Consider the following 25,506-nt stretch of genomic DNA (forward strand, 5'->3'; position numbering starts at 1 on the left):
CATTCGAATAGGAAATGTTAGGGCAGGAAAGCTCAAAGTTTTACTTGTGGTATGTTTAACAAATTCATAGTATATTGCAGTTACATAATGTACACGCCCAGAATGAAAAACGAAAACTGATTTGATGGTAAATAGATTTACCAAGACAGTAGAATTTAATGTAAACTGTCTACACAACAACAGAACTAAATTTAACTGAACTGAAACTTACTACATTACTACAGAAACAAACTGAATTGAACTGAAAATGGTTACACTACAATAGAACTGACCTAACCGGAATTGAAATGGGCTCATTCTGCAACAGAACAGACCTGAACTGAATCCAACTACACTACAACATAACCAAAATGAATTGAACTGAAACTAGGTACCCCACTACAGACCTGAGTTGAATTGAACTGAATCTGGCTACAAGACAACAGACCTGAACTGAATTAAACTGAAACTGGCCACACTAGAACAGAACCAAATTAAATTGAACTAAAACTAGCAACACTACAACAGAACTGAGCTGAATTGAACTGAAAATGGTAAACTACAATAGAACTGAAGTTAATCTGAAACTTGCACAAATTCACCTGAAACGGATGCTACACCATCGTCTCCCGAAGACGGAAGGATGCCAGACAATAGAACTGAAATTAATCTGAAACTTGCACACTACAATAGAACTGAATTAATCTGAAACTTGCACACTACAATAGAACTGAATTAATCTGAAACTTGTACACTACAATGGAACTGAATTAATCCGAAACTTGCACACTACAATAGAACTGAATTAATCTGAAACGTGTACACTACAAAAGAACTGAATTAATCTGAAACTTGCACACTACAGTGGAACTGAATTAATCCGAAACTTGCACACTACAATAGAACTGAATTAATACGAAACTTGCACACTACAATAGAACTGAATTAATCTGAAACTTGCACACAATAGAACTGAATTAATCTGAAACTTGCACACTACAATAGAACTGAATTAATCTGAAACTTGCACACTACAATAGAACTGAATTAATCTGAAACTTGCACACTACAATAGAACTGAATTAATCTGAAACTTGCACACTACAATAGAACTGAATTAATCTGAAACTTGCACACTACAATAGAACTGAATTAATCTGAAACTTGCACACTACAATAGAACTGAATTAATCTGAAATTTGTACACTACAATAGAACTGAATTAATCTAAAACTTGCACATTACAATAGAACTGAATTAATCTGAAACTTGTACACTACAGTAGAACTGAATTAATCTGAAACTTGCACACTACAATAGAACTGACCTAAACGGAAATGAAACTGGCTCGTTCTGCGGAACTGAACTGAATTGAACTGAAACTAGCTACACTACATCAAAACCCAAACCGAACAGAAACTGGCTACACAGAATTGAACTAAACAGAATTGTATTTAACTACATAGAAACGAAGAACAAAACAAAACTGACTCAACTAACCTAAACAAACCAAACTAAAATTGACCATACTAGCACACCCCTCAAAAAATAAACACAAGTTAATTTAAATTTAAGTGAGCCAACCTCATGCTACAGAACTGAATCAAACTGAGTTACAATCCGTTCACACAAAGTGCATGAAAGTGTGTGTGTGTGTATGTGTGTGCTCACCATCTGCAGGGCTGAGCCCACGAGCCGCTGAGATCATGGAAAGTGTTGGGCTGCCATGGACCGAGCGCAGGTAGTGCTCCACATGGGGTGAGACATAGGGGTGAGGGGGACTGAAGGGCGACTCGGCCGGGCCGCCTGGTGAGAGCCGGATCAGGGATATATCAGAGATAACCGGACTCCCTAACGCTGGAGCTCTGGGAAAAACAACAACGGAGAAACTGGTTAATAAGCACTACAACATCTAATAAGACCATCTTTAACCATCATCTGCAAACAATTAGGGCCAAGAAAGAATGATCTTGCTATGAGTTTTGTGTCAAAGGATGTTTAAAAAATGCTCTGGTAAAATTCTCCTAGGAGAGGTTCAGGCAAAGGCTTGAGGTTGAGGTATATGATGGATCATGTTTGGCTCTTCAGGTGAGGTAATCTTCACTACATAAATCCACCAGTAAGACCCAAGTCTCATCCTGAATGAAGGCTGACTTGTCTCATGTAGTATCTGCCGTGTCTCTGCTTCATTAAATAAAATGAGGTCATATCTGCTGGTCGTTGGTTGAGATCTTGGTATAGATTTAGACTCAACATGCAAGCCTACAGTGGGGGGTTTGTGTGATACCCAGAGCAGATCTGGGGTCATATTATTGAGTGTCAATCATGGTCCAGTGGCTGGTCTATTTAGGAGCTTATTATTTATTTGAAAGATCAAATCTCAACCAACTTTTCAAACATCTCCTTTTTGCACTTGGGAAAACTTGGCCACTTTTAGTTCATTTCAGCAATACTATGCCTGACTCGCCTTTATTTCACCATATAATAGACTAAAGTAGAAGATAATTAGAATTGGAAGAAAGTGCATTTCCAGCCATAGAAAGACTATATGAATGGGCACCTGGTTACAGATCTGGTTACAATTTATCCTTATCAGCCCTGATTGTAAAATCCTCTCCCAAGAACCCTGATCCAATTACATTTGGTTTGACATAATGTCTTTTTACAGAGATGTCCAGATTAAAAAGGGTTTATCCAAAGAACATGCGATTCTGATATCTGGACTTCAGCTCACAAAAGCAACAGAGTTTTCTCAGATGCCAAACTTCATTACACAAAGCATCTCAGTTCTCCTTGTCTCTCTGTGTCTCCCCCACTCTGAGAAGGAAATGATTGCACTGTAGTTAAGGCAGCCAGGGATTGCAGTCACTCGACTCCCCCATCATCTCTTTCTTTCTTTAGCTGTGGCTGATTTTCAACCCCACCGTCTTTTTGATGCTTCCCAGACCACACAAAGAAGCAGTAGGATATTCATTTGGATTGAAAGAAACTGTTCGGTTTAGGCCCACATGTCTCCTGGGCTGTTTTATAAGCTTTTCATTGCACAGGGCTGAGATTTGCGTCGAATGCCTGATCCCCACAGGGTCAGAACACACCAGTTGGCCAGAATTAAAGAAAAAGAGCCTTTTTGTGAGACCCCCTTCAGACTGAAGGACAAAAACAGCTGGTTGTCGAACCTTTTCATGTATGCTCCTTCAATTTTTCTGTCTTCTAGTCCAAGAAAAAAATGAAGTGCATTGTAGCTAAACCTAGAAGTCTTAAAGGTTGTCCAGAAAACTTCATGAAAGATGCTCTATTTCATTTCTCCATAGAGAGGGTTTCAAGTAGTAACCCTTATGATACTAAAACCTAGTAGAAGTTTTGGTACTTATCCAAGACATTTGTGGAACCCTTTGAAAAATACCAAGTGAAACCAAAAGGTCATTAAGTTCTATTATTTAGCAAGTAAGAATTTCTTTTGATACCAAGAAAGTGTCTCGCGTTGTCCTCACTTTCTGTACTGGTATGAGATTGACCTCAACCCCTTCACTTTCCACTGAGAGGCCACAGACTTCCACAATTTTTTTTTTCTGAAGGCTTCCGGGTTGCGCATACACTTAGGCCCACTGAAAAGACTCCAGTGTTGCATGCCAGACAGCTAAACTCACACAGACAGGCACAGCCTCCCAACCCCTCGACAACATTAATCTAACATCCTCCGTATGGATCTGATCTAACAAATCTGGCTTCAGCATGATCTTATCTGTCTTGAGCAAACTTACCGGGTTCTAGTCCAGCACCCAGCACTCTATCAAACTTCCCTGTCTACAGTATCATCTCGTGTGACTGTCATCCAGGAGACATGAGAGAGAAAAAAAATCTCAGTTCCAAAGCAAAACCGTCTCTCTTTTTCAGGAATCTCAGGGATGTCATAGAATGATGACATTCAGCTCCTCGTCTGGAATGCAGCTCGATTTATGAACTGTCTGACACAGTAGACATGTTGTATCGATGAACTGATCCTGTCTGTTCAGGTTTTCCACTAGCTTGACATCATTAAACTTTATTAAATTGGTCCCCAGCCAATAAGTCATTAGTGGCTGGGATATGTTCCACCCTGTTTTAACAACACGATCACTTGAATTTTAATGTTGGAAAATGACAGAGAGAGTGTTGTGCAAAAAGCATTTCCTAAAGAGTGTTTTGAATTAGTCCATGTGATGTCAACGAATAAACAAAATGCGCCTTGCCCTGGCAGAGCCTTTACAAATAAATATTTGTATGATTTCAGTTGGCGAAATGAAATTCTTGAAAATGAGCTGTAAAGTTTTGCAGGATAAAATACTAGCTGCAGGGCACAAAATCAGATCTGTTACAAATTACAGCACCAACTTAATTTCATTTCCCAAAATCAAAAATCACAGTTTTTCCCCAGCATCAATGGTTCTCATTTTCCTACAAAAAGGAAAGATTCGAGTCCTGAGGCATCAAACCTGGGAGTTACAGCAAAGCACCAGGAAAACAGAAAACATCAGAAACCACCTGTTCTAAGCTCCCACTATATAACTACACTATACAGGTATGGGCAAAAGTTTGGACACCTGACCATCACACCCATGTGAGGGCCCCAAACTGTTGCATTAAAGTTGGAACCACACACGTCAAGCCTAAAATGTCTTTTTTATGGTGTAGCATTAAGATATTCACTGGAACTAAGGGGCCCAAACCTGTTCTAACATAACAATGCCATAACGCGTGCTCCATAAAGACATGGTTTGCCAAGGCTGAAGTAGAAGATCTTGAGTATCTTGCACCGCAAGAGGCCTGACCTCAACCCCACTGAACACCTTTGGGATGAACTGGAATACCGACTACATGCCAGGCTTAAATCTAGAATGGCATGTTCAACAATGACATATGGGTATGATGAGAGACCCTTTTCCACTTCCTGCTATAGACCTCTCTTACAAAAACTGGTTAAACTCTAGAACTTGCCTCACCTCAACCAAAGACATCCTCACCCTCAAAATATCGGGGGTTTGAAACTCTCGGGTAAGCCCTAAAAGTTCTATGTATATCTCTACAACCGTGGCTTTCTCTATCAGAGAATGTGTAAAACTACTTTAGAAAACTATTGAAAGAAACCCTGAGGTACCCTTTTTAATTTCTCAACACCAGCTATAAAAGTATACAGTGCATGCTTATAAAAATGTACAAGTCTAGAACTTTGACCTCTTTGGGGAAGCCTTAAAGGTTCTATGTAGAACTCAACAACAGTGGGTTTCTCTATCAGAGTATGGGTTAGCTGATAATGTACTTTGTCAGATAACTCAGCGTTCAGACCAAATGGAGATAAAATTTGTCCAGCAGAAAAGGCAATTCTCCGAAGGGGAAAGGACACACAAACACACATTTGCTTCTTGTAGTAATTACTTTCACTTTGGGCTGACTTTATCTAGGTGAACTTTAGGTAAGCCATTAGAAAACAAGAAGGTGGGGATGTGGTCTCTTTGGTTGGAAAAATGGTGGCGGTGTTTATTAAGACGTAGCAATCACACCTTGCTACTTTCTTACTGTTGCTTGGTGCTCATCTGGGGAAAAAATTTGCCATCCCATCCACCAATGCATGCTAAAGGTTTTGTGATTAAATATTTTCCTCTCTCTCTGCCTGCTAGGGTTTTCTTGCTAGCAATGTTGGCAACTCAGATACTGATACTGAACCTTTATTTGGAGCGTTTAGATTGTTGTGGAATATTTTTTTGGTCTGTGGCTTTGAGATGTGTGATTTAATTGCCATGTTTTTGGACTGTCTGATATTTCCCACTGAGAGTAATAACAGTAGCACACCGCAATTATACCACAGACAAACAGCTTTGGTTTTGATAGTCAGCAATCAGGCTGTGTCATAACACTGCCCCATGTAATAACAAGGCAGACATGATGGAGGGTTTTTTTTTTATTCCTGAGCTTTTGATGCCAGGCTATTGTTGAAGATGTGCTGCCATGCCAGACTCCCGGGATGAGGACATTGTTTCAGGTGCCCGTGCTGGTGTAGCATTCACGCCCGGCAGATGGACAGTGCACCTGTTTTGGCATTTACCAGGAAGTTAGGTGCCCACGTGAGCCCATTGTCTGGCCTCTCAGGCTAATGGAGGCCTGAGCCTCAGCCTTAATACCCATTCACAAACGCAACAGGGGCCAGGATCATCCATGGCTACATCATGTGGGCGCCTGGCACCACTGAGTTGATCATCATCACACTGTGTTGGGGTTTAAATTTCTCAGTACGCAGTAGCGGATTTTCAGATCAGATGCTTTGCATCTCTGCGTGCATTAGGAGACACTGATATTTTCACATCCTTGCAGGTTAAACTTTATATTTGTGTGCATGTGTGTCTTTTTGTTTGACAGAGATAAATTATAGTGAGACAGGAGTGGCAGTAGCAAGGGGCCACCACTCTGATTTAGATAAATCACACGTTCTACCACACTCCAACAGTACACTCACAGTCCACACACACTCGCACGTACTTTCAACCACACAGAGGTCCGTATTCAGAGTTTAGCTAAATACATGTAAATTTCCAAAATTGCACACATCATTATACACTTAGATAGTTTGGGAAAGGAGTGTGTAACAGAGGTGTGTCTCGGTTATCTCACTCTTTGAACTTAAACAATTTTAAATCTCCACTTCAGAAAACATAACTGTATGAGATTTTCTGCAACCTCAAGCCTTGACCACTCTACATTTTTTTTTTTAAATTATAGATGAATAATTTTGGACTTGTAAATGCATATTTAATAAATGTTTTGGCATATTTTCATGTTCATTTTGTTGCCTTTTGTTGTTCCAGTGAGTCACGTGATGCTGTCAAGGAACTAAGAAATGTGTCCATTTTTATTGCTGAACTCCTATGCAAGTGCAGCTTGTGTAGCTTGTTACGATTGTGAAAAAGATTCAAATATTGTGTACACTCTTCATTTAAATGCGGACTGTTTGAACATGACTCCAAGTCACACACAAATTTGTCTTTATACTGTAGTTAGAGCAATATTGGTAATATTAAGTTGTAAAATAGATGAATAAAACAAAAGAGGAGATTGTGAGTTTCTTGATTTCCCATTTGTAAATCATACAGTCCCACATGGGGTCACAACCCCTAGTTTGGGAAACCCTGCATTAATGTATCAGGGCTATTTTTAATAAAACATGATCGCGAGTTAATATTAATATATACTAAGTACGGCCAGAAATGATCATGATATAACCATGAGATACCAACGTCATGGTCTTGAATTTTGTATCGAAGACTTAAATATGTTGTGGGAATATCATACTTAAAACGTGACCTCCAGTTACTTATTTGGTGGGAACCGGCGGAAAAGTCTATTCACTTCGAGAATTCCCTTAAGGCATTGTGGGTTAATGGTATATCCATGGTCTAATTCAATTGATTTCACTCTGTCTCACTCAAATAAAATAGTTCCCACAAATTAAGTACTTCATGGCAATAAAATATCTTGAAAAGCTTTAGTCTTGGCCCCGGTATATTTACTGTGGCCACACCTTGTTAAAAATAACCACCATGTCACCTCAGCAGCTCTGTAGGAATACACTATGGGGGGTTGATATACAATATATACTGTAAATAAGACATTATGAGCTTGGCTTCATGCTTTCTAGTGATGGAACCACCAAACAGTCCTGCATGCTTCCCAACGATTTCTAGTTTATCATGTGAAAAATGGACCATTCTTAGTTTAATCTGCTTCTCACTTACACTTTTACCAAGAGCTACTTTATGGCAGCCAAATAATGTGAGTGGACAAAAGTCTTTTTAAATGATTTGACCTAGTACCCTAAAAGGTTCTTTGACATGTCCCTCCATAACAGAATCCTTAAAAGTTCTGTATTGAAAAACAGAGGGTCACCCTTACAAAAAAAAAAAGTCCGGGAACCTTTGTGAAATACAGACAGATCAACTAAAATTAACTACACTCTTGGAAGAAAAGATATAATCAAGAAATAATCCAGGGTTGTTGGGTTGTATAGAACCCTCACTATTACATACAAGACTGATTGAGTATATTTTCACTTTTGCAGAAATATTATACATCAAAGTATATAAGGTAGACATTCAGAAATTCAGTTAATTGGCATGAGTTTTTTAATTTAAGGTGCTTGACTGCACTTTGGACCAGTTCTCCTGAGGCTTACTGGAGGTCTCCAGTAAAAATAGCAAAAGCTCCATCAGACATCATGCTACATTTCTCTTCTCAGTTCAAAGCCCTGTCTTCAGTTCTGCCGTGTCTAGTCCTTTGGCTGCGTTCTCACACTGAGCGGCACAGAGCAGGGGAAGTGTGTGTCAACGCGTGTGCATCAGCCCATGAGACAAGTGGGTGGCGCGCTCCATAGCCCCCGGCCCTCTCTGTCTCAAGAATTCCCACAGTGCTCCGCTGCTCCACTCTGGAGATGAATCACCCCATCCTCTGTCATTCCAGCCACTTGGAGAGGCAGCAAACGTTTCTCTTGCGAAAAAAAAAAAAGCAAGGGAAGTTTCCCGGCGTGGTTTGGGTGACAGCTCTGACAAAATAACCAGCGGCCTCATTACGGTATATGCAAACAGTGATGAAGCGCACTGTATGGAGATGTCATGTTAGACGATTAGAGCAGGGACCTCTGACATGGCGCACTGAGACTGTAACAAAGTGGCTTGGCTTGCCACAGGCGACACCGTGCTTAATTTGCTGTGCAACGTCCCTGTAATTAGATGAATTTGGCACAGGCAGAGGGAAAGACAGCTAGATCAAAGCCTTGATGAATTAGGGGTCCACTGTCAAGATCACATCACATTAATCAAGGTAGCCGAGTAGTACGACATGTCCATCCCCCTACCCTGTACTCGCTACTGCATATGATGAATAGGCTCGCTGCTACCAGGCACACCATATGTATCACCATCAAAATCTGTGAATTTAAATGTAAGAACACAACTTCCAGAATTGTATTGATTTATTCGGCCCCTTTCTTAAGATAAACCTGCCTTGGAGGCAGACCTCATTTCTGGCTGGGGAAAATAAAGTAGTTTGAGTTGAATGTACAGTACTGACAACAAAGTGTAACTTCAAAACGTGTTTGGCCCACTTCAGTTTATACAACACAAAGCTCCCAGATGAAAATTCATATGGGACGCATGGAACGACTGAGGTCTTGAGGTTACCCTACATTATTGTTGAAGTCTAGGGCAGCATTTTTGACCATGAGGATTTGGTTACACTGGAAGGGAAAACATTGTGCTGTCTTGATCTAGGAAGAAATCAATGCAAAAAGTCATGTTAATTGGAAGAGCATGTCGACCAGCATGTTTCTCTTTAGGCTGGAGATGGCAAACAGTTGAGAATCTCCACACACAGTGTGGACTGGAAAGGAAATATTAGAGATGTTTGTGTGTGCCAGTGGTCAAGTACTTGTCTGTTTTTGATATTTCATTGGCCCATGATTGGGAAATTACACATTGTCTTGGGTTTCGTTGTGGGAAAATATATCAGTGATTTGAGGTGAAAAAAATGCTACACAGAAAACAGATCTGGAGTTAAGTCATATCTGTTGAGCATCTGCCCCATCAAACTGGAGTCTGATGATTTTGTGGGCTCAGACGTATGTCAGAAGCCCACTGGGATCGCCTCTGGTTTTTCATTGGGACTCGGACGTAAATGGGCTATTTGGTTAGAGAGACAGAGTAGACATCATTACTTACCCATGCAAGGGGGTAAGGCCATGAGGTTCGTAGTGGTATCTTCCTTCGTGGTGACGTATGTCGATGGGGATTGGCGTGTGGAAAGTCGGGAATATATGATGAGGCCCTGCAGACAAGACAGAAAGACAGAGAGGAGAAAAGGAGAGAGAGAAGTATCGAGGGAGAGAGGAAGAAAAAAATCTGTAAGAAACTTCAAAAAAAAAGAAAGAAAGAAAGAAAAAAAACCTTTCAAAGCCAACCACTCTACAGTAAAGCAGAGTCTCAGAGCAGGCTGAGCAGTTTCGTGTAAAATATTGGCACTATCACACAAGAGAAGTGGAATAAATAAATAATCAAAGTCATCCTAAGAAATCCTACATCTTAGACATAAAAGATATCCAACTGGGCTTTCGACAAAGACCTGCAGCCAGACGCTCTTTGAACTAGTGGGAATGATGGAGGCTATCAAGGAGAAGCGCGGCCTCGACACAAACCGGAGTTGACAGCAGGGGAGAAGCTTTGCTCTGGCCTGTTGTAGTGGTGCAGACTACATAACCTTCCTCAATCACACATACACACACATTCATGCACAAATACCCACATTCCCACATCTTAATGGCCTCAAAACAAATCGCCCTCTGTTGCGGAAAATCAGATGTGAGATTTGTTTTCTAAAGGAACGGGAGAATCATGGAAAGACGCAGTGGTAGAAACAGAAGAAAACCCTCTGATGCCTTTGAAATTAAATACAGCCTCATTAATAAGGAGTGTGTGCGCTGCTTAGCAACTTTTTACTAGGCAATGTCGTTGCGCATGACGCTCCGTTTACAGTCAACCTCGTTTATATGAGCTCGGCATTTTCTTCATTATGGCTCCTTTTGTGGGGAATTTTTATTTGGAATGAAAAGGGATCAAAATCAACGCTTTCCTGTAATAAATACTCTCCTGGCTTGGGATGGCCCATTAAATCCAAGCGGGCCTTCATTAGCTGTTGTGATAACGAGACACCGCAGTTGATCTTTTGCAGGACCAAGTTTGTTTTTAGTGCCATAACAGTGTGGTTTTTTGGAGTCTTAAAGTCTTTTACAGAGTTTTGTTTCTAATTAGCATCAGTGTTCCTGTAAGTCCTCTTTCTTTCTCTTTTTTTTTTCTTCTACACTTTCTTCTATAAGAACATTAACACCACTGTTCCCCTCACTTGGCACCAGCATCGCAGATCGGGTTTCTTAGGCTTTTAGCACTTGGGACTAATTGTAAAAGGCTGACATTCTGACATGGAGGATTAAAAGACAGGAGATGAGAAAGAAAGATATGAGGCTCGCCTCTGATGGTTTCTGGATTGTATTAAAATTCTTCGGAGAGAGTGGGAATTTGGGAGAGGTCAAAGGTCACGGATTATTACCTATATCCGAGGAGCCTGTGAGGGGCTCTAGGGGGCCAAACACTCAACAGTGGTATGAGTCAGCACTCTCCATCCTTCTCCTCTTGCTTGATCCATGATGGCATGACGGACAAGCTCAGACTGAAAGCCAGTACTTGACATTCTTTCCAATTTCGTTCTCTCTCTGACTTTTGTCACATTTAACTCTGGTTTGTCTCAAAAAGTTTTGTAAGACCTGCTGGGTTTTATTTATTAAAGTGTTTATAATGTTTATAGCCTTGGCCTTGGAGAAGTTGGATTTGAAATGTTGAGATAACCTTACAGATAAACCTTATAAGGTGGGGGTGAATCCAACTTTTGCAGCCTATAATTGGTTAGCCATGAATATAGAACATGCTTTCATGTTTATATTGTTATAATATCCAGTAATTGTTTGGGCCTTGGAGCTGCAGGGTTGGTGCGTGACTTGTTTTAGTCATCCTACCATCTTTACAGAGTTTGTCATGGAAAATGCCCCTGGTCAGGTTTAATTGATACAAAACACCATAAAACGCACCTGACATTCAGAAAAGAACATGCCACAACAATAACGGTGTGCAGCTGTTAAAAACACAAGACTACGGAGCTTCGTACGGCAGCATTCAGATCTGACCTTTGAGCTGAAAAGCTTCCTATTAAACCACAGCCACTTCACAACCTCCCAGCAGAAGCAACGCTACACCGCACAATGGAGGTCATGTGATTAAACACAGGCCTTGGTGCTTTCACCAGCCTCTCTGTCCCACGAAAAAGGGCAGGGGGCTATTTTTCAAGTAAGCACTATAATAGCGCTATGTGTGAATGCGCTGTGCTGTGGAGTGGATGCAAGCAAAACAGATTCATTCAGCTCCCGGCCCCGGTTAATGCCCCTTAACTAATGCTGGGAGTGAGTTATTGGAGGGGTGAAAGAAGAGGGGGGTAGAGAGAAGGCCCAAGGAAGAGCCGAGACAAACTAAGAAAGAACTAGGTCAGCAAAACACGAGTTGAACACAACACAACTCAAGTCATTAAGATTAATCAAAGGAGTGCACTTATTGCCAGTCTTAAACTGTGCCACTATGGAAAAAGGGACGGAGAATGAAACAGAAAAATGGAAATTTAATGCTTAAGACAGACTTAAGACTTGAAACAGACCTGTACAAACCGCTAGACACTCAAATTTACATGTAACAAAAATCATGTAAGTAAATTAATCTAAATCATATGTAGAATTTAAAAAAAAACATGCGCAACATGTGAAAATGTCTGAAACATAATATTTGAAGTGTACAAATGTTTTGTATGTGAATCATGTGATTCATATGTGAAGTTCATGTGATTTTTCTGTAATAGCCAGAGCAAATATTGCTGATGAAAACTGAGCTGTAACTCAAATTATGCATTTCAACAAATTTACATGATACTTTCATTAGTTAGCCTATTTTTTAAATTTTTTTTTGAGTTTCACTATCAGAGAACCGAAAAAGCAAAAGCAACTGGTCTGATTAAAGAAAACGAGCTTTTGCATAGAAGAAATAAGTGTCTAAATAAACACAACAAGGCCAAAAATCTGGTCAATTATTTCTGACAATGTAAACAGACCCAACCCCTCGTTTTCTGTTGCCCAAGCTTAAAAAGTAGTATTAACGAGCTTTAAAACCCTCCCCACTCTGTGTCATTAAGGCTCCACATTTCTCCACACAACCACCATTCATCAGAGTGCTGCCTCAATTATCCGCATTAGCAGTGTTATTTCCAGAAGTCACATTTTTCATGTCAGCCTCTTTGTCTGGGCCTCTTAGGGGCCGTTCGGCTCGGATCTGCCGCCCCCCGGAGGAGGCTTGGGCCTCTGGTACGCCACGGTGCTCCGTGCGTGTCTGTGGATCCACCAGGTTGGGTTATTCGATCACATGGACAGCTTCATTGTTCCGGGAGAACAAAAGGCGAGCGCTCTGGAGAGTTCAACAGAGCCGTTTACCTGCTTCAGTGAGCTGTGTTCCCCGGGGGCCCACGCTCAGGCCCTCACATCTATTAGTCTTTGGGTGATAACATTTGTTTTAGCATCTGGAGGGAATGGAGACACTTTCTCACAGTCAGTCCTGGGCACAGTGCTGGAGCTGGAGGTTTTTCGTTCACACTCAAGGAGCTTGAGTAAAGATTTAAGGTGGAGCTCTGTTGCACTGAAATGAAGTGATGGGACCCAATCAGGGTGTACGCAGTGTCATCTGGATCTGTTTAGTGCTCCAGATATCTGGATCTGTATTTAGATTTAAACTTTTAAAAGTGGGTGTGGCTAAAACTGAAGCTGTTTTTTAATATGACCTGTATCACTATGCACAACTCACATAAACACTTGGGAAACACTGGAACAACCCCCCCTCCCTCCACGCAGCCCCTCAAGAGGTAGAAATACCATTGCAGTCTGCATAGTCTCTGACGTATCCTCAACCTCATATTCATCACTCAAGTTCATAATTGGATTCAGTGAGAGATGTGTGTTGGACAGTTTTTTTTTTAATCCCGCTCACGCAGATATTATTTTTCTTTGCACCTGCCCATGAAATTGTTTAACAAATGTAATGATTTTTCCAAAATATGAACTAATTTATACCTACATATAATAGAAACTTCCACAACCCTGACCAGGCAGTTACTAAGGATGAATGCATGAACGCTGCACATTCATGTTACTGAACATGGTCGTTCTTTGTCCTGCAAGCTTCATTTCTGATTGCTCGCTCACACCCTCATGAAAGTAAACTTTTTTGTCACATCCCACTGGATCCCAGTCCCAAGGCACACTCCATGTCTCTAGATAGGGCATCTGAAACTTTCCGGTAAGCTTTCCAAAAAAAAAAAAAAAAAAGATAATAATAATAATAATAGTGCGCCTCCTATTCGTATTACACATTGTTTGTTGATTCAGTTGATGTAACTGAATCAACAAAGTCCTAGTCTCCAATCTTAGTTCACTGAGGAACCCAAAATCATCAAACTTGCTTAACCAGACTACATAAAAATTCCTACGTCCACGTATACTGTGCCAAAGCATTAACAGAACTCTTAAAGGTTAAAGAGTTTATTCTGTTGTAACTATAAATAGTTAAGGCACACAAACAGACGCGTCTTGCCTTTGTTTAGCCCTAATCCTCGGATCTACAACGCTAAAGTGGTTCCACCTTATAGGAAGTGCTCAATAAGCGTAATGATCCTCTGAGAAGGCCAGTCCTTGGCAGCATAATTAAAAGGCTTTCTGTCTTTATCCAGACAAGCAGGAGGGGAAATTAGACAGGAAATTCCTCTGGAACAAGCTGGCCAGAGGCTTAACTACACATCATCATGCCAAGCATTACACACCACCAAGCGCCATGTCGCAAAGCATTCTGGGACATGCCAAGGTAACTCAGTGCCTCTGGCAGGTTCAGAGTCTCAGCATGTAGTTCATTACACAGCTGCCCTTTTTTTAATCATCTCTTTTTTTCTTTTTTTTTCAAATATAAGCATTTTTAACAGGATGTAGCATCCCTATTACCTCTGAATCAGGGGTTGCATGGATGTATGAGACGTATTACATTGACTTATGATAAAAGTGCTCAGCTAGAAGTGACCGTGAAGTTCGCAGGAAGAAAGAGTTACTGCCGAAAATGTGTTTGAGCTGTAAATGCAGGAAGTCCAGTCTAGGCTTCGCAGCTGCAGGGGCAGAAGGGCAGAGCGAGGGGACACTTATCAGTGTCCTTCAGCTGCATCTGGGTAAAAATGCTAATAAGGTCCATGCATCATAGTTTGGATAAGAATGCGGAGAGGGCGAGAGAACGGCAGGTCTCCTCCGTCCACGGTATGTTGTTAGCATGCTGTTTGTGTAATTTAGGTACTTAAGACGGCAAGGGTCTGAAAGACTGATTACACCGTGCTGTAATCACACAGCCCCCTCTACCTGCTGATTTATCGCTGCTGCTCTTAATAGCTCTGCTTAACACACAGGTTTGTCCAGATTAAGTAATTACCTTTAAGCAAAAGTTTATTATCTTTAAGACTGGCGCTTTTGATAAAAGGACTGCCGTGTGAGAGAGAGAGTGGGAGAGAGAGAGATATGGGAGAGGTGCTGAGGGTGAATGAATGAGAATGATAATTAAGAAACAATACATTAAATTGGTTTGTTCTGTGGGTGCTGTCACTGTGTTCCCCTGCTTACATTCATATTAGCCCTGTGGAACCCTTGCTAGGGGGGCGATGGGGATTACTGCCGGCCCAGAGGCGCTCGAATTATTCCTCAGGAACAGCTGTAAATTGAGCAAGGAGCCAGCTAATTTAGAAAGAGCAGGGGGAGGGGGAGAAGTGCATCCCAGCTAAAAATGATATCTTAAACTATCCGTTGTGTTCAATGAAGAAGGTGTGAATGGGAGAGAAAGCTGATGAGTTATATAAGTAAGCAATAAAACATGACGGGCATGCTGTTATAGGAAAATAATCAAGGATACGTTGGTGACTACTGTCAGAGCTGCTGACACCTTCTGACCAATCAGATCGAGCATACAACAGTGCTGAGACATAAACAAAGTTAACTACAAATAAGAAAGAAGACTCAGGATAGAAAAGACAAGATAAATCAGGGGATAATGCCAATTGGGCAGTCACAGCCCTTCACATCTTGTGACTGAAGTCTGAAATAGCCACACTGGCTTCGTCCATCATGCCATTGGATGCTTTTTGTGGCCTTCTGGGTTTTGAGTGAAGTTTGGAAATAGAGCAGGACATGAGTAGGATGCTGTCCAGAGCTGGTTCAGGTTTGTCTCACATCACACTGACAAGTTCCACTCAAGCACACTCCTATCAATAGAGAACTTAATCAGAATGTTCAGTTACATATATGAACGACTCTAAAGGGTTTAGGGTGTAATGTTACAGAAATAACATTCCTGCAATGTTCTGAAAACGTTATGCCATAGGACCTTGCTCACACAATGTTGCCAAGTACCAAAAAAATGACCGATCCAATAAGTAAACCTGTCACAGCATCCAGAAAAACAGAATATTTGAAATGAACAAGGAAGAAAAGGTTTACGAATCTCTAATGATCAAACGAACGGAGTAAATATTCACTAAGCACTTTATCCTAGTCAGAGTCTTTGTGGATCTGGTGCCTATCCCAGGAACACTTGTCTGAGGCAGGAATACACCGTGGATGAGACATGTGTCCATCATGGGACAATATTCACACATATTTACACACTTGTTCGCACCTAGTGGCAAATTAATGTAGCCAATCAATCTTTTGGGAAAATAGAGAACCCAAATTAAACCTGAAAAACAGGAATAACGTAGAGTAACTCGACATATAGAGCAACTATAGAGTAACTCGAGGTCATTCATATAGAGTCACATATAGAGTAACTCGAGGTCAAGCTTGAACTGGAGAACCTAGAGCTGTACCACCATGCCAACAAGTACAAATTTGTCTGATTTGACTCCTCCAGACACATGTATTTGTTGCTTGTTGCTGTTTTTTTTTTTTTTTCTTAAACCTGGATAATAGTTCAATAATAATGCAAGTGAAAGCTTTGTTTATTCCAATAACGAAAATAATGCTCTCTGATGGCACAGGAAAGCTGAGCTGAGACAGCTTGCCCTGGCCCGGCTCCTTTGTTTGCTTAAACTCTTGAGGTGTTTGCTGAAGTGTTTCAACTTTTAGCAGGCGGTGAGCCTAAGCAGAGTTCTGGTGGTTTCCACCCATGTTTATAAACTGCTCTTGCTAAAACGGTTTACTGCCTGTCCTTTACGTTAACCCTTCACACAGTGCAATCACACAGTGCAATCTAACCCTAGAGTTTCTGTATTTGATTCTTTTTTTTTTTCTGAACAACAACAACAACAACAACAACAGTCTGCTTAACTCTTCTACCAAAACAACGTGATAACGGATGTGTTAGGCAGTGCGTTGAGCACGTGGCTGAGAGATTTTGCTTTTCCAGCTGCCTCTGCGAGCTGCGGCCTTTCCTCGGCCAGGGACACGCTTGTAAACGCAGAATGAGAAACAGCTGTAGGGCGCAGCCTCCTCCTGCACACTTGGCTCTCTCTGTCTTCCCAGAGGGGGGTGAAGGGGAATTGAGAGGCCCCTTCATGGATGGTATGCTTGAGGCCTTCGGATTTGTCATGAAATGTCTCGTGTGAGAGGTACTTACAACTTACAACTGGTATTCTGTACCTCAAAGTCAGAAAATCATTTTTTTTCTGTGTTCTTTCTTTTTTTTTTCCTGTCCACCATCTTTATTTTTTCTGTCCACGTACTTATGTGCTTGCTGTATTCGGGGCATAAATAACATATGCGTGACAACCTTACTGACAACATTATTACAGCCAATAACAATGATGGCAAGAATATTTAAAGAATTCTGGACCTGACAAGCGCTATTTTGATTTCTTTAGAGCATACATATGTATAGATGCGTTCTAGTTTACAAAATAACACTTTTGGCAGTTTTCCTGGTTTTACAGTTTACAGTTAACTTATTTAAATCATATTTGATTAATTTACTTAGGAATACCCGACATATTTTACTGGCATTCCTTGTATCATGTTGTAAAATCAGGTGTTTTTTCCTATTTTTACATAGCTGAATCTGTGTTTTACTGTTTTTACCTAGTTTTGCTTGTTATTAATAAAAATCTGACATTTGCTTTTAGTACAATAAGACTAAGTTCTTCTGGTGTTTCTTCAAATATTTTGTGAAATCAGTGCAATTTTATTGCCATTGCTTAATTTACTCAGTAAAACCAGATTCATTTATGGTTCTCCTTAGCTCTTTTAATAAGATAATGGTGCTTTACATTTAAACAAGTTTTAAAACATGTGCAATGCTTCCTAGGTGTTAGATCAGTGAACATCTAAATTAACAGCTGTATGCAATATTTGCTAACATGTCTTTGAATTCTCTTTAGCACCTCGCTAAAATCAGACCAATGCACTAAAGGCCATCAGCCTCATTTCAGCATTACATATACACTTCCATATGGGCACCACCTGATTCTCGCCCTTTCTTTGGTGTTATATTGATTTTTTTGCTGCAGATGAAGAACTGACTGGTAAAGACCAGTGCAATGTCAGGTCCTGAGCAGATAGTACTCTTTGGTCAGCTCTTGACTTCCTGACCATGTCCATTTAGCTGCTTAGTACCAAGAGTTCCATCCCAATGCAGGCATACAGCATTCAGTTCTGTGGAATACATTGCCGTCATTGGTTTTCCTCTTATAAGAGTGAAATGAAAGTTTTTCAGGGACATCATATGTATGTTAACAGAGATGAAGGTAAAACTGGCAATGCAAAGCTACAACTTATTCTCAGATTTGATTTAGACCCTTTCCTAAGGTGTGAAAATCAATATGCGTTAATAGATAATTAGACCCTAATTTCTCCTGAGGCTTAACCTGACTGCCAGGAATCGTATAAAAAATACCTTGTGATTTTAATTGGCCTGTTCAAACAAGCGGCATGAACGAACAGCATAGGCAGACGTGTTAATTGAATCGCCTTAATTGAATAATTAACAGGGCTGGTGACAGTCGCAGTTGCTTTAAGGCAGAAAGCATGGGTTAATGAGTGGGCTGAGACTACAGGCGTTGTGACCCTGTTTCAGCAGCAGGGCCTGGTTAGAGGCATAATTAGCTTTTACACTCTCATCCGCTGTCCCTCAAGCCTTAGCCTTAGTCTCAGCTCTGCACTGCATTAAAAAGAAGGGCTCTGAAAACTAGCATACAGATGGACCAGTGTAACGAATGTGTAATCAAATCAGATTATAATCTCTTGCAGTGGTAAAGGAATGCAAATTGCTAAGAGATTCTAGCTCCAGGTAAGGAGACAAAAAGTCAGCTTCTTAAAGCAGTTACTTTCTCTGGAGCTCACTGGAAAAACAGATTGCTTTCAAATCAAGATGGCATTTTTAACTTCTAACACATCTATAGCAAGATGGTTGGTTGGTGTGTTGTTTGGTCAAACGGATGAGCTGATGCATGAAGAACTGTTTGGTTTGTAGGTTGGTTAGTTGGATGAAGAACTGGTTGGATGGCTGGGAGGAAGGATTGATTGATGGATGGATAGATGGATGAGTGGTGGGTTTGTTGGATAGATAAATAGGTGATTGGTTGGTTGTATGAGTAAATAGTTGGTGGGTTGATTGGATGGTGTTGGATCAATGGTTCATTAATTAGTCAGATGGATGGATGGATAGATGAAGTATTAACTGGTTATCTGGCTGGATGAATGGATGGATATATGGAATAATACATCCAGGGCTATATCACCCTCCATCTCTTGCCTGGTTTCCCACTGAAGCTAAACAGGGTTGAGCGTGGCCAGTACCTTCATGGGAGATCTCCTGGGAAAACTAAGGTTGCTGCTGGAAGTGGCATTATTGAGGCCAGCAGGGGGTGCTCATCATGTGGTCTGTGTGGGTCCTAATGCCCCAGTATAGTGACAAGGACATTATACTGTGAAAACAGCACAGTCTTTCAGATGAAATGTTGGATGCTACACACTGGTGGTGGTTGAGGAGATTCCCCCCATATAATGTAAAGTGCTTTGACTGTCTATAAAAGCGCTATATATATCTAAGTTATTATTATAATGTATGTATTGTAAGTGCAAACCCCAATATAGCAGGACAGTTTGATATGTTTGTGAATGGATGGATGGATGAAGAGCTGGTTGGATGATGGATGTGTGCATGGATAGTTCATTGGTTAGTCAGATGGATGGATGGATGGATGGAAGAGCTGGTTCGGTGGTTGAATGGGTGGATGGCATGTATGTATGCATATACAGTATGGATGAACAGATAAATATATAGATAATAAATACAATACATATAACCATTGATGTATTCATCTCTATTTTTTTTAAGCTTATGTCAGCCTGAGCCCAGGGTCTGATTCCTCACTAGAGTGACCGTGGGGGGGTTAAGATATGATGCAAGGGCTTTGTGGCCTTGATTGTGAAATCAGAGCACAAACAAGAGGCTCCACAAGGCTTGACTACAAAGGCCAAGGAAAGAACCCTCCCCCTTTTCTATCCCCTATTGGGAACTGTGGAGTGAGGCTGTAAGGAGGTGAGCGTGGGGGCCTCCTGTTACTCTTCGAGTTGGCGGAGAGTTTGTAATGCATCCAATAACAGAACAAGCTGGGATGTCATCAATGATATAGTTTTGCTCTCAATTTAAAAAAAGGAATTAGATTCCTGGTAGATGGATACATTGCACTCTGTGTTAATGTCCTACACTCTAAGCAAAAGGTAGGTGTTTGCTTATGGGCTCAATGCTCTACTCTTACTAGGATTTATGAAGGATTAGTCCAAACATGATTGTGCCTCATACATTCAAAACCGAAAATTTATTATATTACGGAATAAGTTATTTGGCAACATCACTTCGTGTTCTCAATGATTTCAGACCTGCAATGTCTGCACACCAACCTACACTGCAACAGAACATAGTTTCTTAATAGATATGTAATATTTCACAATGTCATTGAAATTCACATCAACTTAAATTGGTTAAGGTTCTGAAAGCCCTCTTTGCAGACTTGATGTAAAAAGATGTACTGCAGATGTCAGGATGAACAAATCTAAAAAGTTGCATCAATGTTTTGTTAAACCAATATAGATTATACCTAAAAAACCATTAAAACACAATGTTATAGAGTTACCATACAGTTCAAGCCTAATATGAATGCATCCCTTCTAAAGTGCAAGGTTTATCCCAGTGCAGTTGGGAAAATTACAATGACTTCTCTAAGTCAATCTCTCTCTGTCTTGAAGTGACACCACCCTCTTCACTTCTGCAGACTCGTGCCACAGGAAGTCCTGGCACCTCACTCGAGTGCCACTGGGCATTTTGACTTCCTTTGCATCTGCGAGCCTCTCGACGGCTGCCTGCTGCAGGTCGGGGGGAGCCATAGCCGTCATGTTCTGACACAAAGAGCTTCATTCACAAAGCGGGCTTTTTTGTCGGCCAAGAGGGTAAAGAATTACTCAAAGCAATTCATTCAGCAATTCTCCCTCCACTTCAGAGGACTTATGGTGCTGGAGAAGTTCCAGTAATGTTATTGATATAAACTGCACAACAGCTTTTTTTTTTTTTTTTTAAAAGATATCTACCATGAGCAGGAGTACCGAATTTGCATTGTGGCTTAACATTGCCAATTAGCTGGTATGGGTAAAGAAGAGGGGAATAAAATAAGAGGGATTTATTATCAAGTGTTGCAGCTCTGAAGCACACGTTCCTTTCTCCCTTTTATGTTGTTTTCTTTATTTCTTTCTTTCCTATCTGATCACATGCGCACTCAAAGTTTATCTCACCATTAGCTCACTGATCTCTACGGCTTCACAAACACAGCACAGTGTTCATTAGTGCGGCTTCATTAGCATTTCTGTAGTTATGACGGAAAAATAACCTTCAACAAGTTTCCCTGCAGCTAATATGAACTAGTGAGACTGTATGAAAGAGTCCCTTTAGTGCTTTAATAAAAGTTTGAAGAATCTCATGTAGAAATAAAGAGCTTTACTCACCAATGGACAGTCCAACCATTTTAGACTAGGACCTGCTGGTAATTTCTGTTACTGTGTGGATAAAGGAAGTCACCTATGCCATTAAACTTAAATTTAAATTTTTAATTTAATATTACTTATAAACCAGGGTTCCACTAGGCTAATCCCTTTTTCAGTATAACTTCATATGCAACCCTGCAGTCAAGTCAACTAAAAAATAAGAAAGGAAAAAGCCTGAGGGCTTTCGAAATCTCCAAAGAGCACAGAAAACCATCAGGCTTGCTCGCCTCTTCACGGAGCACGGCTTTCGGAAATAACAAATGTCCGCACAATTGCAAAGGAAGGCCCTAAATTAGCATAATATCAAATATCCCTGTAATAACTACCTTCCTTCCCAGCTTTTAGATAAATGTATGAAGATAAATTGCTACACTGGTTTTGCATTTTCTTCACAGCGGTGCCCTGATTCGCCGGGGAGCCTGGTGGGTAGGATGGCTAAAATCACATGTCATCAAGATGGAGAACTTTAAGGAGGAGGATAAAATGGATTTCGAGGACCTGGGGTCTTGTCCCAGATCTAAACATGCCAGCCCACGGCCTGCGGCGCCAGGCTTTTTACTCCTCTCACTTTTATTTAACACTTTCAAAGATCTGTGGTAGGACTAATCACGCAATGCTCATGAGGTCAGAACTTTTGAAAGAGCCTCGTGTGGGTGACATTTGGAAAAAATAGCATAGCTTGATCATTTTTTTTTTAATTATTTGACTACAAGTAGGCTTTACTGGCATCTCTGGTATGGCCAAGTTTTATCATGTGCAGTAACCCCCCCCCCCCCAAATTTACATAATAAAATAAATTTACATGATAAAATAAATTATAACCAATCACCTTTCGGAGCTCTGTTTTTCTTGCTTCATTACTGAAATAGGCCTTTGTACTTGAGTACTCTTGCTTATGTAAAGTACAAGCTGTGTGTGCAGTCCTTATTAAACTTTTCTTTGTATTTTATAGTTTATACGTACTTGAACACCAGAATCAGTGGTGCAGTTCAGGCTACATGCAAACACTGTACACGACAGCAGGGCGATATGGCAAAAATATTTGACATTTTCACTATATACTATATATGATAACAGAGTGCTAGCAAAGTATTACTGTCACAACGGTTAATACATATTTGTATATTTTATACCACTATTTCCACCCACAAAACACATTTAACATGTAAAAGTCGGGCAGATAAAATATTCCCTAAAAAAATTAACTGTCATAATATGTATATATGAGGAACAATGAAGGTTGTTTAGGGTTAAGTAAGGAATAAAAGACGTGGGGCATGTTGTTATAGGAAAATAATCACCAGTAAGGTGGTGTAATGCTCCCCAACAAGAAGTTGATTATGTGTTACATTCCTCTTATACCACAGCAATTTGCCAAGGATTAGAATTTATTCAAATGTATTTATTAAAGAATGATATGTGTGGAATGTTGTGGAATGTCCAGTTTTCAGAAAGTGTCCTCGCTTTCACTCTAAAGTTAATAGGACATGTCACTGAGAAACTACAAAGCACCAATTCCTCTGTCCTTGAAGACTTGTTTCAGAAAACCTTTGGAACTTCTGTTACAACGTGCTGACACCGGAGACACTCTAAAAAAAAAAAGTTCTCTACCCAGAAATTTCACCATATGAACAATTACACGTTCTTTTTTTTTTTTTTTTTTTTTAAAAAGCGATTTACGTGGTGTGTCCACCAAACAATCCCCTGTCAAGGTTGTTGCTATAGAAACAATAACATAATAAACAAGCGCAGTAACATAAACCTTTGGATGAACCTGGTCTCTGTTTGTCACGTAGTATGTCGCCTCAAAGTTGTACTGAGCAGCTCTCTGAAGCAAAAACAGACAATGCATCACATAACAGAAACCACATTTTTTATGGTTTCAGCTTACAACCAGGACCAGCTTTCAAAGTGCAACTAAAAGCAGAGCTCTTTAGCAGACATGAAGAAGACCTGACTCAGAATATAACACTCAGACATATGCAAACTTGACCCAGTCAAAACAAACCAACATTTCCAAAAAAAAGCACACTGCCTGTTGACCTAGGAAGAAGGGTTTATTTTCCCACTAAAACGTCATAGCATATATAAACCGTGGCCCTGAGCTGAGTGTTGGGTAACTGTGGGTAGCGCATGGGCATCGGTACGGTGGGTTGACACTGTGCCAAGCATCCCTCTCATATCCGTCTCATGCGATCCGCAGTGTTGCTTCAGCTGGGCTGTGGTGTGAGCGAATGCTAAGTGGTGACTCTGGGGGGAAGGAGTTTTTCCTCTAAAGTCCAGAGAAAAGAAACAGCAGCTTATAATTGTCATGTTCTTTATTTAACTCTCATCCAGTTGCAAGGGCTACCATTTACTCAGTGCAAAAAATGCTACTCAGCTTAAGTGAAATATAATCAAGCCGAGTTCTCATCGGTAATTCCCCTTTCTGAGCTACTATCCAGCAAGCAGAGTGGAAAAACAAAACCGACGTAATTATGCAGTAAGAACAGTCAATAGTAAGCAAGCACTTTTGCTTTACGACCGTCTGTGATTATCTTCTCCTACTGACAAATCTGCGTTGAGCTCATGCAAACTAATCATTGGCCGACTCTCAATTACAAGACTGACGCTAGACCTGGAGATATAGTATGAAAGGGTGCTGAAAAACCAAAATGAAATGTTGAACATCTGCAGGATTGTTAAACACAGAGGGCGCTATAATGGAAGACAGAAGTCATTTTACTCGACTGACCTCAAGCAAAAGCACTGTCATGCTCCTGAGTGGTGCGAAAGAAAAGCGTTTATCCCATCGCTAAGAGGTCGTAGGTTAGAATCCTGACAGCCATCTGTGGCCAGGAGTCCAATAGAGCAAAATTGCTATAGCATAACTCTCTCTACTCTGTCAATCAGGGTGACACTTATCAATCACGCTCATCTATAAGCTGATGTCTGCACAAGAGGGCGGATTTGAGTGTGTGTGGCCTCCTTGTAGCATGAGCAGCAGTTCAAAAATATGTGTTTGCATGGTTTCAAAGCATGTTTTAGCCTTCACCCTGTCGGATTGGTAGCTATCACATGATTGGGAGAGCTAGCCAGTGGGTGGGAATTAACCAAATTAGGAGTAAATTGATGGATTTAAAAAAACTAAACAAAAAAAACAGACAAAAAATAAACCAGCATCATGGAGAATTTATCAAAAAAAAATTCTAGTGCATAAACTTCAGCGCAATATTTTCTGCTCCCTCTGTCCTAACATGTCCTAACTATACACTGCCATTTCACATTTTGGAATTTCCATCATTTCAGTTGCTTTATAAATTCTCAGGAAGCAACTTTTATTTTCTGAAAAAGTAAAAACAAGAAGCAAGAAACTGCCTGATCACTGAAATTCAGCCAGAACCCATAAGCTTTCCTGGCATATTTTGTGTTCCTTGGATCGGACCCTTTTTAATGAGTTTTAATTGGCATAATAAGAGGCTTAATTTCTTATCCTACATCTGAAGGTGCTGTTCAGTTCATTAAGCCAACTTGTTTCGCCAAAGCCACAATTATTTGGAGCTTTTAAGGCACTGACATGCAAAAACCACAAACCTGTCAAGGCCCTGGCTCTGCCCAGGCAAAACATCAGGCAGGAAATATGCTGCTTCCCTCTAGTATGGTTATAGTCCTGGATCGTGCACCTCATTTTTGGGTTTCCTCAAGAAGAAACTATAATGCAGGATTCTAAAAATGGCCTCAAGGCCACACAGAAGTGAGCACACCCAGGACACGATGCCAGAGCTAGCATGGCAGCGGTGTATGGTACACTTTTAAGCGAGACTGGAGCAATGAGG

The 25,506-nt window shown here is 40.6% G+C and overlaps 1 protein-coding gene across 1 annotated transcript in view; it reads right to left on the reverse strand.

Annotated features, from left to right (window-relative positions):
* The window catches only part of gli2b (GLI family zinc finger 2b), a 90,937-nt gene that overhangs the window by 31,294 nt on the left and 34,137 nt on the right, over nt 1-25,506 (reverse strand). Inside the window, exons 3-4 of the mRNA XM_053634170.1 lie at nt 9,720-9,825; nt 1,651-1,844 (exon numbers count right to left, since the gene is read on the reverse strand). Coding sequence (XP_053490145.1) covers nt 1,651-1,844; nt 9,720-9,825 — 300 coding nt within the window. The remainder of the gene's footprint in view (nt 1-1,650; nt 1,845-9,719; nt 9,826-25,506) is intronic.

The sequence above is a fragment of the Ictalurus furcatus genome, chromosome 10, assembly GCF_023375685.1.
Source record: "Ictalurus furcatus strain D&B chromosome 10, Billie_1.0, whole genome shotgun sequence".
Classification (NCBI taxonomy): domain Eukaryota; kingdom Metazoa; phylum Chordata; class Actinopteri; order Siluriformes; family Ictaluridae; genus Ictalurus; species Ictalurus furcatus.